Source organism: Tiliqua scincoides, chromosome 5 (assembly GCF_035046505.1).
Source record: "Tiliqua scincoides isolate rTilSci1 chromosome 5, rTilSci1.hap2, whole genome shotgun sequence".
In the NCBI taxonomy this organism is placed as follows: Eukaryota; Metazoa; Chordata; class Lepidosauria; order Squamata; family Scincidae; genus Tiliqua; species Tiliqua scincoides.
Genome location: NC_089825.1, coordinates 43,602,076 through 43,619,423, shown reverse-complemented (window position 1 = coordinate 43,619,423; position 17,348 = coordinate 43,602,076). Strand labels below are relative to the sequence as shown.

The window sequence follows — 17,348 nt, the reverse complement described above, 5'->3', positions numbered from 1 at the left end:
AGCTGCCAACCCAGCAGTCTGGTCTTTGCACTGACAGAATGTGAGTTCAGTCAATTCAAGACTGGATTGGGCCATTAGACATACGAGGTATGTCTATTAAATAACGAGACTGTGATTCCACCTAGTAAACAAAGCAGTCAGAACCGGTTATAACTGCATATGTAGTAACCTTGAACATGTCTGAACCTCCATGACAAGCAGCAACACTCTATGACGTTCAGTTGATTGTGAGTCGCCACTTAGTTTGGCTGTGTTTTCTGTTTTCTGTAGAGTGCCGAAAAATGCTAAGTTTAAAAGTTGAACAACATGTCAATTTGAAATTTTTAGTAAGATTGCACAAAACACCAAAAGAATGTTTTCAAATGCTTACTACAGCCTATGGGAATGACTGCCTGTCTCGTGCGCGTGTGTCCGAGTGGCACAAAAGATTCAGTGAGGGATGTGAGAATGTCGAAGATGATGAACGCCCTGGACGACCTTGCACTTCAAGAACCGAAGAAAATGTAGAAAAAATCAGTCGGATTGTTCGATATCAAGGGTGTAATTTTGAAAGAATGAGTTCCAGAAGGCACAACAGTTAAGCAGCATTATTATAAAGAAGTTTTGAAAAAGCTGAGAGAAAGAGTCAGAAAGATACGGCCGCAACTGTGGAAAAATGGTTTCATTCTTCACCAGGACAATGTGCCTGCTCACACAGCACTTTCTGTGAAGCAGTTTTTGACTGACAATCACATTACTACACTTGAACATCCTCCAAATTCACCCAATTTAGCACCTTGCGACTTTTTATCTTTTCCCGAAAGTTAAATCAGTACTTAAAGGGACACATTTTGAGTCAGTTGATGCTGTAAAGAACAAAACAGCAGATATGTTGAAACAACTGACAGAAATTGATTTGCTCCATGCCTTCGACCAGTGGAAAACAAGACTACAGCAATGTATTAGTGCAAAGGGGGAATATACTGAAGCAGACAAACATTAAATTTGTAATACCAATAAATAAAGGTGAGTTATTTAATCAGTCTCGTTATTTAATAGACAAACCTCGTATATACACATGTATATATTTCGCATATAACCAACACTTATAAACTTAAATACTGACAGTCTTAAATAAGTGTCCTTTTAGAACTGCATTTTTCCTTTAGAGCATACAAAAATCTTTCCTGAAAAAGAATGGGATGTGATCCAGTGACTCTCGTCTGACCTTTTCTATTTCTGAGCAGGGGAATATAGATAATGAGAAATTATAAAAAAATTCTCAGGGAAATCTGCTGCACTCTCTTTGTTTGCATCCTATGATTCATTTAGTGATCCAGGATTGTGTTTCTCTTTTATCAAGAAGAGTTCTATGCTAAGTAAAAGAAAAGCAAATTTCTCTTTTTCCACTTACCAAGCATGATGCCATTTTTCATGTTTCTACACAAACCAGAATAAGAATAACCAAAGCTGATTTTCATAGCTTGGGCTACCTGATATATGAAGCTACAGTAATACATGTTTTGCTATGCTATACATTACTGAGAAAACATGAATACGTTTGTTTCTATACTGGAAGTTTGTAGTTTTTCCACTGGATACAATTCTAAGAAATAAACTTAATTGCTAAGACCTCTGTAAAGAAGAAAAACCAACCCAGTAAATTTTTCAATCCAATTTAGCAACACTTCATTTATTTTGAAAGAACAGGAGACTTTTTTATAACTTGGTATAGGAATAAAATAATTGTCTGCTTACCAGCAGAAACAAGGACCACTGCTGTAAACAAGCTCATTTCTTCATCACAAAGATTCAGGGCATTTAGCTTCTCACTAAACTCAAACATGGAGGTGAGCAGATCACCAGCTCCCATGGAACGCAGATCATCCAAACTATATTTCTTTCCACTAAGAAAAGTGACAGTTCGGTCCTTCGCATCAAATAAAGATGCAAATCGTACCATTAAAACCTGAATGAAAGAAAAGAGCAAGGTATTTCATTTTTAAATTTAGATAGATTTTTATAAAATTAGAAAGAAGCAGCTAATTCACAACAGTACTTAATGCACTGATGCCACAGAATCATAAAAGCATATTCATTTAATAAAGAATTTCTTGAAACTGGGGGTTGGAACCCACTGGATGGGTCATGAACCAATTTTAGGTGGGTTGCATAGCAACTAGGTAAGCCACCATTGAAAATACGGAATGGAAAATGCAGCTGCTGGGCGGGATGGGCTCTCAGTGGGAGAGTGCCATGGTGCTTTGCCCTGAATAGGTGGGAAGATGGGATGCTGGAAAGGGAAAAGAGGGCTGTGAGGTTGGAGAAGGATTCAAGTCTGCATTCTACTTCGACTTCTGAGCTGGAATGTTTTAATGCACTATGCATAGTGAGGGGGAGGGGGAGTTGTAGGTATATGGTAATTGCAGAGGGAGAGCAGGGAGGAGGCAAACGGAAGTTTGCAGAGGGGGAGGGGGAGAGGGAGTTGTGGGTATTTGGAACAGCACAAGGGCACTGTGTAATGGGACCTTTGGTTGATTGTGCCTTAGATTTGAAGGCAAAATTGCTGATGTCACTTCTGGTCATGACATCACTTCCAGGTTAATTACATCACTTCCAGTGGGTTCTGACAAATTGTCCTTCCCAGTGCTAGAAAGTTTGAGAACCACTAGTTTAATAAATTCGTCAGCTTAAGCACTGCCTGATGGCTCACACACATCAGACAGCCTGAGAGAGCAAGTCTGACCCCTGAACCTCAGGCCAAATTGCCATCATAAGGCAGATGGGGCTATAACATAAGGTGGTCCAATGTAGGGCTTTACCCCAGAGCCCCAACTAACTTAAGCAACAGCACTGGTATATTTGTATATACAAACCAAGAGGTCTAGTTGGGAGGGGGAAGAGGAAACTGACATGCTTTCCCACATCCCAGTACATGAAATCCTGGAATTTAGTTGGGATAAAAGACTGGACAGACTCTTTGGGTGAAAGTACAAGGAGCAGTAAGTAATAAAGGAATAATAAATACATGGAGACAATTTTTCTCTAGGCAATTGCTGGAAGTCATCACTAACTTTTATCAATTTTAACTACCAAGATTGGTGGACAGAAAAAGGACAATTCTAAGTACATTCACTGAGACACTCACCTCAAAGGTTCCAGCCTTTAGAAGGTTTACTTGGTCATGTTGAGAAAGGTCTCGGAAGCCTGGAACACGTTTGGCAAATTCCACCACTTCCTTCACTGCAGGGGTGAAACTCATGGAAAATTCTTCCCAGATTTCATGGCCAGTCTTATTTGGGTCCACAAAAGGAGTTTTGTTCATTGGGCAAACCTGGGTATTCACACATACAAAATTCTCAAAATTCTATTTCAGATGAACTGACCAAGTGTCTTCATTGTTTAAAAACACATACACATACATACATACAGACACACACACACACTGGAAACAACAAACTATGACATGAATAATAGCTCATCAATAAACATATTTGGAGACCATGTCACAATAAGATTAGACCCTGTTCAGTATACTTCTTAGTCAATAACATAGTTTTGTGAAAATGTTCTTGCCTGGGATGCCCAAGTTGACAGTCCTTTTCCCCTTACAGCTAATTCCCAGCTAATTGCAAATTTGAAAATGCACGCTATTATATGATGTCTCACACGCACTAATAGTTGCATCATCGGGGTGTTTTTGAGGAGAGAGAAGTCTCAGTACAGATTGGGTAACACAAGACTTAATGTTTATGGACATGCAGTAGCTGGCTATCACTATGACTTTAATTAATCGTTCCTAATTCATCTCAAGATCATGGACACTTTTTACATTTAACTTTATAACATGAAGCTAAAAGCTACATGGGTTACAGTGTACATCTGACTTCTCTTTTGCATTCTAGTACAAATTAACAATATGCACAGAGCACAAATGCCACACAAGAGGTTCACATGAAAACCCTGTGGGCCCAATCATGGGCCACTCAGTTGAAATACAGCTGCTCATTATCTACAGACATTCATTTCCTAGCAATTCACACTTCATTAGATGCTAGTTAAACCCTTTTCCTAAAAGGGTTCCACCTGCCTAAATTCCACAAAAATTTAAAAAACAGAACTGTGGTACTTGAAAGCTGCTTCTCACACAATCCTGAGTAAGAAAGGATTACAGCCTAAGTGTTACTGAACACAATGGACTTACTTCTGTGTAAGGTAAATAACACCATTTTCAAACATTCTAGCTATAATTCTCCAGGTAGTGACAAAAAAATACACACAATGAATTCCAATGTGCAGGTGAAGCATTTCCTTTGTTATGAGTACAAAGGTCAGGAAGCTAATGTGGGCAGCTTCTCGAACTGCATTCTCATGGCGTAATAAAACATGCACCACATGCTGTACTTTGGAAATGACACTGTTCTTTGGGACACAGGATTTCCTCTGAGGAGGAAATTGATCTCCAAAGGTAATTATGTCCAGGTAAATGGAACCTTTAGCCCATATAAGTAACAAAGATGGGAGTAACTGGGATTTGGTTTCCTAACTTCATACTCCTGTCAAGAGAAAAAAAGCTCCAGTATCCAATGATGCATGATAAAGGAATGTGTGAACTTGCTTACAAAGATCCCTGCATCCTGCTAATGGGGAGCTGACAAGCTTTAATGGAGAATTACTACTATTGAGGAAATTTATGAAGTCAGGATGAAACATCTACTAAACCAACAACAAATCAAAAAATAAAAGTAATGCTAAATCATATCATTTATGCTAAATTTCTAATTAAACCTCTGGTACAGGGCTTTTCAAACTGGGGCATTGCGACGCCCCAGCCTGTAAGCCCTGGCCTCTGCCCCCTTAAGGGAGGCAGGGAGAAGGTAGCGGCGCGACCCCCAGAATTGTGCAGCTCAGGGGTCTGTAGGGGCTTGGGTGCACTTACCCAAGCCTCCTTCAGCCTCCCCAGGCTGCTGGGAGCCCAGCGCAACCTGCAGCAAGGCTCCCCGCAGCAGTGAAAGTAAATGTGGAGCGATCGTGCTCCACTTCCGCTTTAGCAGAGCGCGATCGCGCCACATTTACTTTCGCTACTGTGAGGAGCCCTGCTGCAGGTCGTGCCAGGCTCCCCGCAGCCTGGGGAGGCTGAAGGAGGCTTGGGTAAGTGCACCCAAGCCCCTGCACCCCGGGCGTTGTGATCCTGGGGATCGCGCTGCTGCCTTCCCCCGCCCCCGCTGCCTTCCCCCCCCACCCACGCAAGCACTTAGTGGCTCTCAAACTCAACCACCGCTCTAGTACCATCTAGGAGCTACCTCAAATATTAATACTAAAAATTCAGTATTTAGTAGTGGTATTTGAGGCAATAGGTGTACATTTTTATTAGAAATACAGCAGACCCTTGATTTAATGAACTAAGAGGAAATAATGTGTGTCCATTAACATCAAAAGTCAATTAAATTCAAATGTTATAACCACCAACGCAGTACATTGGTTTCCTCAGAGGCCAGACGTTATAAATTTCTGAAGTCCATTATATAGTGTCAGTTCAATCAAGGGTTCACTGTACAGCCAAAATATGCAACTGTATGAACCATTTCCCAATTATGATTAAAGCATACACATTCGGTTGGAAGGAGGTTCTTTGGCATTAACCAATATCTACTTAAAGGGTCCACCCCAGAACCAATACTCTCTCTTTTAGTACTTCTCTGCCCTTAACTCTAGTTTACTATTCAATAAACAATCAAAGTACCAGATGTGCTCTGCCTCCAGTGCTGCAGGAGAAGTTAATCATGTTCTCATTTAGAGAAAAGCCATTTTCAGACATCCTACTGCAATCTTTTAGAGACAAGCCATTTGCAATGTTCATAGACTGGCTGCTTGGGAAGCCAAAGCTGTGCTCATCTGAATAATGCATACTGCTTCCCCATTTATATTGTCCATTCAAATGCTCCCCATTCACACTGTAATGGGTGTTTGCCCCGATGTCATCAGGCTTAAGACTAGAATGACATTGCTCTGTACACTTCAGAACTTTCTCCCCATTATGTGGCTGCACTGTGGTGGAAATATCTCCCCGTCGTTCCTGGTTGTACATAAAGGTGTCCTTGTGCGCTCTGGTCACTATGCCAATCACTTCTTCCTTAGCAATGTCAGATGGGGGAGGAGGGGGTGGGGGAGGAGGAGGAGAAGAGGGGCTGTTGGATTTTTCCTGCTCATCTTGCAGTTTGGAATTCAGCTCTTCCTGAGGCAGCAGGCGCAATGGCTCTTGGCTATCTTTTAATGCTTCAGTGGGCACGTGATCACTGAACTGCGTGTTCATCATGGTCTTCATGGCACTTTGCATTTCAATCAACATCCTCTGCTTCTCACGTTTAGGAATCCGGCCAAACCGAACAGCTACCAAAAAAATATTTGAGAACAGATGCTTTACCTAGAGGCTATCATGTCAGACACCAAATACCATTGCACACAAAACCAAACTCCTTCACTCCAATGATTAAACCAGAGTATATTTCTGACAGCAAATATCTGTAAGTAAAGGCAGACCATAAAACTAGTTCCATGAGCCCAAAGTGGCTTTAGATCTGTTTTCTCAAACACAGGCTCCATCCCTCCCCAAGCCACACGTCAAAGTGCTTTTGAAACAGAGAGCAATTTATAAAGCAACTTGTGATAAGCTATGGTGGCAGGATCAGATAAAAAATGATTTTAAAACTTCAACTGGGCTTTAGCAAGCCCCTTCTGTCAGTCTAAGCAGCTCTTTTACCTGGCTAAGTACCAGAGATAGCAGCTTATGGTTATTGCGCCCCCCCCCCACATTTGTGTCAGTTTTAGAGACAATGAAACTGCTGCAGGTGAATCATCACTGACAGTCTGGCAGCTCAATGAAGATACTAAGGCAGGAGTCCCCAAACTACCAGGGCTACAAAATTCAGTCTTGCTCTTCTGGTGGGCTGAAGCAGGTCAATTACAGAAAATGTATACATAATTGATAGTTTTCACATCGAGAGAAAAAATCCTTTCAGTTGCAGGGCTGCTTGCTGACAGCAAGAGTGACTCAGCCCAGCAATTGCTTCATCCTGCAGGAGGAAGGAGGTGGGTGGTGGCAGGTGGTAGTAAAATCAGAAAATGAGGTAGTGAGGGGTGCACATGTAATTATGAACCACCCGACTCAATGGGCCAATCAAAAAAAGTTGGTAGGACGTAGCCTGCAAGTTGCTCTTTGGAAACCCCTGTACTAAGGCATAGTAGCCTGAGAGAAGGAATCTTTATTAAAAAGGATATTTTTTTTAAAGATCCATAAAAATGGTAGGTAGCCATGATCACCCACAGAAAAAATCCAGATGCTAAAATCTAGCAATACCTTTATTAGAAGGTGAGCCAAAATGACACAAGTCAATGACACAAGCCAAAAGTCTTTGCTACTTGTTTCTGAGGAAAATTTGACAAGAATGCTTGTTTGGGCTGGATGTTAAGTAAAGCAAATACTGGGGGAGGAAATCAGACATTATTATTATTAACAGTATTTATATACCGCTTTTCAACTAAAAGTTCACAAAGCGGTTTACAGAGAAAAATCAAATAACTAAATGGCTCCCTGTCCCAAAAGGGCTCAAAATCTAAAAAGATGCAAAAGAACACCAGCAGACAACTACCAGAACAGACACTGCTGGGGTGAAATGGGCCAGTTACTCTCCCCCTGCTAAAAAAAGGAGCACCCATGGTGCAATGCTATGTTGGCAACCTTCAGCCTCGAAAGACTATGGTATCGTGCTCTGAAAGGTGGTTCTGGAAGGTTCTGGAACAGTGTCTAGTGTGGCTGAAAAGGCCAATTCAGGAGTGACAATCCCTTCCACACTGGGAGCAAGTGCAGTCTGTCCCTGGTCTGTCTCCTTGCCTATGGGCCTTCCTTCTTTGCCTCTTAGCGTTGGCCAAGTGGTGCAATAGCCCCTAATGTTTGCAGTTACTTAGAGAGTTGTTGCACCTAGCCCCTAATGGTGCAATAGCCCCTAATGGTGCCCCTAATAGCCCCTAATGTTTGCAGTTACTTAGAGAGTTGTTGCACAATCCTACCTTCCCTTCCCACTGCCTTTTTCTGTTTGTTTTGCTCAACTTCCAACCAGAAGAGTTCGTGTAAACCTGAAAGCCTGCCGCACAAAGATTGTGTGCCATTTGGTTGGTCCTAATAAAAGTACTATTAGATGTCAACACTTGGGTTTAAAATTTTTAAAAAAACCCAATGTTTTTGTTCTTTTTATTCTTTTTTATCTAGAACCTTTACTGGCATAAATGTTCTATTTTTTGAAGCTTAACAACAAACAAAATACAACAAAGAAAAATCTGAGAAACAGCCTAAATGCTGGTCTGCCACTCTGGGAGGGAGATGAAGAACCAGATACAGAATGAATGCTGTTTTTATTAGACATCCTACTGGGAAAAATCACCTTCCCAACTGCTGTAACAGTATGTACAAGCGTGCCCCCTTACCCGCAGTGGTTCCGTTCTGGAACTACCTCTACAGGTGAACGCTGTCTCCGCGGTGCCAGGGGTCCGCCACCCCCTCCGGAATTGAGGGGAGCTCCCATATCCACGGATCAGTGGATTCACTTATCCATGGACTGGGTCCAGGGACACCTCCCCCAGCATGTGCACCTCTGCTCCCCTTGTCTCCGGAGGGGCCTCTGAGCTCAGTGCAGGCTGAGGACGTCCGTCCCTGGCCTCTGCCAAGCTCAGACAGAGCTCTGAAGCTAAAAAATACATGATGTTTGGTTTCACAGTTAAACTGGAAGTGATGTGTTTTTATCTTCAGAGCTCAATCTGAGCTTGGCAGAAACCAGAGACAGACGTGCTCAGCCTCCACTGAGCTCAGAGGCCCCTCTGGAGACAAGGGGAGCAGAGCTTCCCTTGCCTCTGGAGGGAATGCATGTGGGGTTGTTGAGCATGCTGCGGGGGCCCAGACACAATCCCCAGATAGGTGAATCTATGGCTATCCCTGCAGATGCTGAAAACTGTAGATAATCAAACCCACAATTTTCAAGCTGTCACCCACATCTAAGCGGTGGTCCAAGACACACGCTGCCTCCCTAAGGCCTCAGGCTCCCAGAAGGCAGTTTCATGAAAACTGGAAATTAATTTCTAAGACATTCAGGGGTCTTCTGAAGCTCATAAAAGCTGTGCGTGGTCAAATCCGCAGGCCCCATATCCATGGGTAAGGGGGATGGACCTGTATGCACTAGCCCCCAAGACCCCTTAGAGATACTTCTCTCACCTCAGAAGGTATATTATTTCACCAGTATTTTGACTACTAAAATGTTGCTCATTATCACCAAAACAGACACTATTTATTCTACAAATATCAAATTCATTACCAGTCTTCATATATATTATCACAGTAATCCTTACCACAGCCCTGTATTATCCACATATTGTAGGGCCGGAGAGACAAATAGCTTGACACTAGTGAGTTCATAGTTGAGGCAAGTTCTGAACCAGTTCACAGGTCACACCCTTAACCATTACTGTACACCAGCTCTTACAACTTTTTCATTTGAGATAGGTACGAAAGCACAACAATTCACCTTTTTGAAGCTCACTGCTCAATATAGAAACATACCATCTCTTGACATCCCAACTGACATGCATTTTTTGAACCGACACTGCTGGCACCTGTTTCTATTCATTCTCATTATAGAGCAGTTGTTATTCTTCAGGCACTTCTTATATTGGATATTTTGCTGAATGCTTCTTCTGAAAAATCCCTGGAAGACAAAACAATTGCATGTTTCAAATTGTCCTACTATTTTTTATTGTTCTGATTTTTAAGATACTGTTTCAATATTAAGTGGTTGCGCTTTCAACATTTTTTTACCTCATCTTGAAAATGTAATTAAAAGGTGGTACAAAAATGGTATTAAAACTGATAAAGAGTTGGCTTCCTAAGAACTGCAAGTGGAGGAGAAACAACTGATAATGGTGCTATATAAACACTTGTGCAAAAGCTTGCACTAGAGTCCACTCAGTGCTATAATACTAATATTAAAGTCCTGTAGCAGTTTTTATGATTCTGCTTGTGCGGTAGCACAATTTTTTTTACATAAACAAAAGAGCTTCTTTGGATTAAAATTAACTTCTCTAATATGCTAGCACCAAGTGCAACGCAGTCCCCTTTTGCGAGCAGAAGGGAACCTTCCAATCCAACCCACAATCTTTTGTGGGTTGTTTTCAACTGCATTCATCCTCAGAAACTTGCATTCTAAAGCCTCTAAACCAGTTATTTTCAACCACTGTGCTGTGAATGGTCTGCAGATGTGCCGCAGGAGTTTGGGGCTGAGTTGTTAATAAGGCTGTTGGAGGATATGAGCCCCTCCACTGGCAGTGCAAGTGTGCCATGTCAATTGTCAAAAAAATGATGATGTGCCTTGACAATATTAGCACCTTGTCAGTGTGCAGTGAGATAAAAAAAGGTTGAAAACTGCTGCTCTAAACAGATGACAGCTTTATAACATTAGACTAAAAATCTAAAATCATCATCATCCATAATAAATCCCCAAAAGCTAGTAAGAGAAGAGTAAGATGCTTGCTAATGGTTCAATAGCATCTCTTCAACTCTAGCATCAAGTACATTTAAAGATATTTTGAGTGACTTTACTGTGTTTCCAGAGAGGAAGGAATTGAACAGTAATGGGCATCATTTAAGAAACCCAACACATATTTTTTAATTACTTGGGTTTACAGTTTCACAATGGTTGGAAAATTGATCAGACCATAGGCCATCTAGCTCAATACAACAGTTCTTCAGCGCTCCTGAGAGAGAGGTTCCTAGCCCTACTGGAGTATGCCAGGGATTAAACCAAGGACGTTCTCCCTGAAAACCACGGGCTCTAACACTGAAGTAACATTCCTTCCAGTTTCAAGAGAACACTAAACATTTAACGCCTTCCAGATACACAATGTCCTACTATTATTTATTCTTTAAGTGCAACTTGTTAACATCTAATGACGTTTATGTTCAAGAACAATATACTCTACCTTGCAGCCCTCACAGGCATGGACCCCATAGTGGAACCCTGAAGCAACATCTCCACAGACTTTACACAGCAGGACCATGCCATTAAATTCTATAAATAGAAAACAAGCATGAATACCCAATAGAATCACTGGGGAACAGTTGCGTTGTCAGGCCATGGTGGCGCCTGGAGCTGGGTGACATCACGGAGGAGAGCGGTGACTTCTGAGCCTGCGCTTCACCCTACCCCTGCACATGCATGGCCCTCACCTCCGAAAACAGCTCAGTTTAGAGCCATATGCGGCGTGGACAACTGAGAAGGCCGATTTCACTGCATGTGCTGCACACCTGAGGTGAGTGCTTTCACACCCTCAGCAAAGATGGTGGGAAACCACCACTCTGCCATGGGGGGGCCATATACCCCCTTGCCCTGCCTCAGCCATGCCGCTGCTGGGAAAGGAAGAAGTAAGTTTTAACAAAAACTTATATTAGAGAGATATTCAAAAGGAATCACTGTTTAAAAAGAGGGAACACAAGTTGGATTCACGCTGTCTTTCCATTGATGTAACTAATAGGTCATTCTTTCAGATAAGGAAACATTTTCTTGAGAAACATTACTAGACATAAGATTTATATGCAAATACACACGCTCTTTCCATGGGAATGTACTAAAACGCATGCGATATACATTTAGCTCCAAATGCATATATTTCACAGCATATACAAATATATTTTGAATGTCCAAAAATGAATAAAAATCTACCTATGTCAAATTTGGCAAGATACTGAGTTATATCCTAAGACTGTGGTTCTCAAACTTTTGGCACCAGGACCCACTTTTTAGAATGAGAATCTGTCAGGACCCATTGGAAGTGATGTCATGACCAGAAGTGACATCATCAAGAAGGAAAATTTTTAACAATCCTAGGCTGGAGTAACTCCCATTTACTATCATTGTTAAAAGCATAAACATAGTAGTCTGTTAGAAGTATAGATCTGTAATATTTCCCCAAAAGCAATCACATACCATGGTAGCACCAAGTCTACTATATTAAAAATAAAATATTGAAATGAATGGGGACCCACCTGAAAATGGCTCACAATCCACCTAGTGCGCCCTGACCCACAGTTTGAGAAACACTGTCCTAAGACAATTGGTCATAATGACAAAGGAAGACCGACTGAAATCTGTGAGATATAGTCATGATTAGCCCTGCTGACTGGGTAAGAGGCACTTTCTTCAAGTGGGTGCTCCTCTTTTTAGCAGGGGGAGAATAACTGGCCCTCCTCACCCCAGCAGTGTCTTTTCTAGTGGCTGTCTGCTGGTGTTCTTCTGCATCTTTTTAGACTGTGAGCCCTATTGAGACAGGCAGCCATTAGTTATTTGATTTTTCTCTGTAAACCGCTTTTGAAATTTCCGTTGAAAAGAAGTATATAAATACTATTATTATTATTATTATTATTATTATAAATAATAATATATTATATTATTATAATATAATATATTTAATAATAATAATAATAATAATAATAATAATAATAATAATAATAATAATAATAATAATAATAAACCGGACCTACTAATTTCAATGAAACTTCAGAATCCTAATTCTCTTAAAATACAATCCAATATATTAACTTTCAAAGTTGTCAATTGCACTACACCTACTTTCATGAAGTAAATCTGCTTGTTTATTGTACAGTTTATACACCCGTGCTTTGCTTAGCGACAGGAATGCGGACCAGCACCCCCGCCACCAAGCGAGGCTTGATGCTATACAAAGACTCAGGAGGGGAAGCTCTGCTCCCATCACCTCTGAAGGTTTATCTGAGCCTTGAGCTTCCTCTGCAAGGATCAGAAAAGCCTCCAGAGCCAAATGGAACAGAGCTTTGGAGGCTTGGGGATGCGTGCAGGGACCAGTAGTGGCATCACATACGCAGCCCGTCGCTGGTTGGAACATCGCAAATTAGCGTTTACCTGTATAACCTAACTTTACAACTTCAGCTGCAATTCTAAGCACACTTACTACAGATTAAGTACTACTAAACACAATGGGTTTTTTTTAGTAAATACAGGGGGTCCCATATTTCATTGGATTAAGTTAATACAGCCTTTTATCTCTTGATTCCTGCCTGCCTCGGTACGTGGAGTGTTCTACAAAGACAGATCCACTCCAATGCTCAGGACCAGGGAAGATTTTCTTGTGATGTCATGTTGGTGCCCAAATAATTCTGGATTTTGGATCATTTCAGATTTGGGATGCTCAACCTGTTTTCCAGCCAAAGCTGGAGGTTTTTGAAATCTCACACTTAAAAATCAGTGGATGTTAAGTTTTGTTGTGGAATTCTTCAAGTTTCCACTACTAAAAGCCTTTACTACAAAAACTTTTCATACTTTTAGTTCTGTATTTAGTTTCCAATTTACAATGTTGAATTATTTACAAGGCAACCTTTACATGATTGGCAAAATGTGTGGCCTCAAATGGGGGAACATTGCTTTATCATGAATGCTAGGTCTGGGGGTTCTTTTATGATCAAGTCTTGATTTTAAACTTACTTGTGGGCCACAGGACAACATGGCCTGTTGGCACCACTTTGCACCGTGAAGTAGGCGCTCCAGTTTGCCAGGGGTTGAGTACCAGAGCTACAGTCTATCTAGAAGGAAGGAAGTTAGAGGTTAAGCGCTGAAGGAAACACAAATGATGGGCAGATGATACCCTATGACCTCAGATAAATATCAGCACACATTTTTGGTGTCGATAAACTGAAGCACAATTCAGATGTGACATTTCCTAGGAACAGGAAATACAATTGGAATTTGAGACTATATCACAGATATTTTCCTCCACATCCCCTCTCCTCTTTCCATGAGGATTTCTTTTCTCTCCCCCATAGGTTACTATAGCTATAGTTTTCCACTACATCTTAACTGGCACCAGCAATGGTTGCTAACTATGATTGCTTCCAAATATGATTTCAAACCACTGTCCAAGAACAATCCTGGTTAGCGCCAACCACAGTTGGTTTGGATTTAAACATAATAAACCATGCTTATAGCAAGCTATGGGAGAGAGGGAGTAGCCACACAGGAGGAGAAGGAAGAGAGCACCCACATAGTTGGGAAACTGAGATGCAAGGTGTCTGAATTGAGCCTAAGTGAAGGTGAGACAGGTACCAAAGCATACTTACTTGTAAGCCCGCTATGACCTTTGGTCAATAGTGCAACACTTGACTGGCGTGATTTAGTGTGCTCATCTAGCTGGTCACACTTTGGCGTTCCATCAGAGCCTTCTTTGCTCCTACTGTTACAGCTACCCTCTGAAGAAGAACTGCTTGGTGATGGTGAAGAACAATATTGGAAACTGTTCTCTGAGCCCTCGCTGTGGCATGAGGCAGGGCTAGATGCTGAACTTGAAGAGCTAGCATAAGCTATTACACCACCTATGGAAGAAAGAAAACAAAAACATATCTACCACCATCTCTTGCTTTTTAAATGCTTATTCAACCATCTTTCTAGATTTCAAAATCTGATCAATGAACGGTACCATATTCAATCACATCGATCCTAAAACAAGACACAATTAATGAAACTAAATCAAAAAGGAAAACTGAAAAGAATAAAATGTCACCACAAGTAACTTGTTTCTGAGAGCAAGGAAGAAAATGAATTCACAGAAGAATGCAAGACAATGGCTTAGTTCAGATTCAACAGGAAACCATGATTTCCCACTATGTGAATAATCACCTGCGAGTTTTCCCTACCATCTTTAACACAAGAGATGAAAGGGAAGCCTTTCTCTTTGAAGTTAACTAGAGCTCTGCACAAGTGATCCTGTCCCCTGTGCTGAACAGGATTGCAGAATGCTGCCAGCCCCCAGTCCCACATCCAGGGCTGGAGGGCCTTTGAAGATCTTCAGAAGGCCTTAAGTGTCACTTCCAGTTTTTCCTGAAAACCAGAACGTTTAATGGCCTCTGGAGGCCTTAAAAGGTCTTCAGAGGGCTGGGAAGCCTGGCCCCCCAAACAGGACAAGGAAGAGGCAGCGAGGGGCAAGGAAGGTGGTGGGGGCAAGGAAGGCGATGGCGTCCCCCACAAGGTATTTGCCCCCCAACCCCTCTAAGTATGCCAGTGGACTTCTGTGTTATGAATAAACTTGTGCAGTCTGCTTTATTTCACACTATAGTCCACGAAAAACAGACCCTGAAACAACTTGGTATGCTTTTCTCAACTGTGCTTTTATGGAACTTTGGAAAACTCAGATTGTAAACCAGTTTTAAAAGTTGTGATCTCCAGGAGTGTATTGGCAGAAAAAAATATGTAAGCGCAAGAAATAAATCTTAGCAGCATTTTCTTCACCTAAAAGGGTATAAAATTTTACTTTTATACTGCTCCATCTGTTGTTCTTCCAAGGAGCCAAGTCCATTACATGGAAGTTTCCAAGCAGTCTCCCTTCCAGACAACTTGGGAACTTAAACAAAGGGTTCTTAGCACCTGCTTAGTTTCAACAACAGCACTGTGCATGTACTGACCATTGTCTGGGTCCCAGAGTGAAAAAGGATCAAATGCAGCAGAAAGATTAAAAGATATTTTGGCCATGTAATGGAACGAGTACTAGAAAGGTTAAGATACAGAAAGGTGGTTGTGGTGATGGATGCCCACAAAGGATAAAGCAATAGAGAACTGGGAAACATAAGGGAAAAACTTTAGAAACAATTTACTGTTATGCCTCAATACCTCCAATACCAATACCTCCAATACTAAAATGCCAAGGCAATGTTTTTACATACAACTACAATTCAACTGGGAACACAGTTTTTTGAAAGTTGCTATGGGTATACCTAAACTACAAACTTTTGTGAGCCTTATACCAGTTCAACAATCACGGTTTTACCCAAAGAAGCCTGGGAACTGTATTTGGAGAAGGCACTTTTGTCATGCCTCAATCCATAGCCTCCCCCCCTTGCAGAACCACAATTACCTGGGTTCTCTACACAAAAGAAATAATTTTAAATCTGTTTAGGTCTGTGGTGTAGTTACAGCCCAAGGGTAAATTTTTCACATAAATAACTTAGGCTGCAAATCTCACAGAACTTACTATGAAGCAGTCCTATGGCCAGCAATGGGACAACTGCAGAGCGAGCTTGGTAACTGTGGCCTTAAGTTGTTTGCATCCCACTAGTTTTAGTAGGATACAAGTTCCAAGTAACTTAAGCGCTTTTGAAATTTTTACCTGATATTCTACCTTGCAAAACAGAGTGAATCTCCATCCTTGAGAGCTGGATCATAATTTATACATGAAATGGAGACAGACTGTGAGTTCAACAAGATCCCCCTTTTCCAGGCCAAATTACAGATGAATGATCCCTCAGGAAACACAACTCCTAGAACAAATGAAATCTTTTTAAACGTGTCTGAGAACTGAATTTGCTTCTCATCTTAAGAGACTCCAAGTTTTAAAAATCACTGCAAAGCACATAATGTTACATATTTTAAACATTATTAAAAATATATTTTGATCACAAGCCATAATCACAAAATATTACTTTGATCACAAGCCATATTGACTTATATCTTTTTATCACCCCCCCTTCCCTTGTGTTTCTATAGAGCAGTGGCACTCAAACGAGCGACAGCTGTGTGCTCAGAATGTGGTCCCCATCCAGACTGCATCTGAGAGTTCTGCCCAGGCGCCGCACAAAGTCCTCCTCGTTTGGAGGACAGGGACGCTCTGGGCAGTCACGTCACCTGGCCGGCATACCAGAAGGCCATACAATAGGACATCTGGACAGACATGACTGCCCAGAGCATTCCTATCCCCCAATCGAGAGGGACTTTGCATGGCAGCCAGGTGGAACCGAAAGGTACACTCACTGGGTAACACTCATAGCCATCCCTATTGTTTTACATACAGTCCTTCGTCATTTGGAGCAACAGGGTACATATGTACAGCTGTTATTTGTGGATTATAGTTCTGCTTTTAACACCATTCTACCTAGCAGGCTGTTTTTTAAAATGACTAGTCTGGGCATACAAGAAGATATTTGTCTGTGGATAAAGGACTTTTTGACAAATAGGTCACAGTCAGTTAGGATGGGCTCTTATCATTCTTTCACTCTGGTATTAAATACAGGAGCTCCCCAAGGCTGTGTGCTGAGCCCCTTCCTCTATTCCCTGTATACACATGATTGTACCCCATCACATAACACCAATGAAATTATAAAATTTGCAGACAGTGCAAAGCCCTACAGTGGTGGGGCTTGTTAGCGGGAATGATGAGTCTGCTTATAGGAAAGAGGTACAGGAGTTGTTATTGTGGTGCAAAGAAAATAACCACTTACTTTACATCAAAAAAAACTAAAGAACTTATAATTG

The 17,348-nt window shown here is 41.5% G+C and overlaps 1 protein-coding gene across 1 annotated transcript in view; it reads right to left on the bottom strand.

Moving 5' to 3' along the window:
* Positions 1-17,348, bottom strand: part of NR1D2 (nuclear receptor subfamily 1 group D member 2) — a 30,480-nt gene that overhangs the window by 4,443 nt on the left and 8,689 nt on the right. Inside the window, exons 2-7 of the mRNA XM_066627479.1 lie at positions 14,168-14,419; positions 11,002-11,090; positions 9,587-9,731; positions 5,723-6,369; positions 3,128-3,313; positions 1,738-1,948 (exon numbers count right to left, since the gene is read on the bottom strand). Of these exons, the coding sequence (XP_066483576.1) occupies positions 1,738-1,948; positions 3,128-3,313; positions 5,723-6,369; positions 9,587-9,731; positions 11,002-11,090; positions 14,168-14,419 (1,530 nt within the window). The remainder of the gene's footprint in view (positions 1-1,737; positions 1,949-3,127; positions 3,314-5,722; positions 6,370-9,586; positions 9,732-11,001; positions 11,091-14,167; positions 14,420-17,348) is intronic.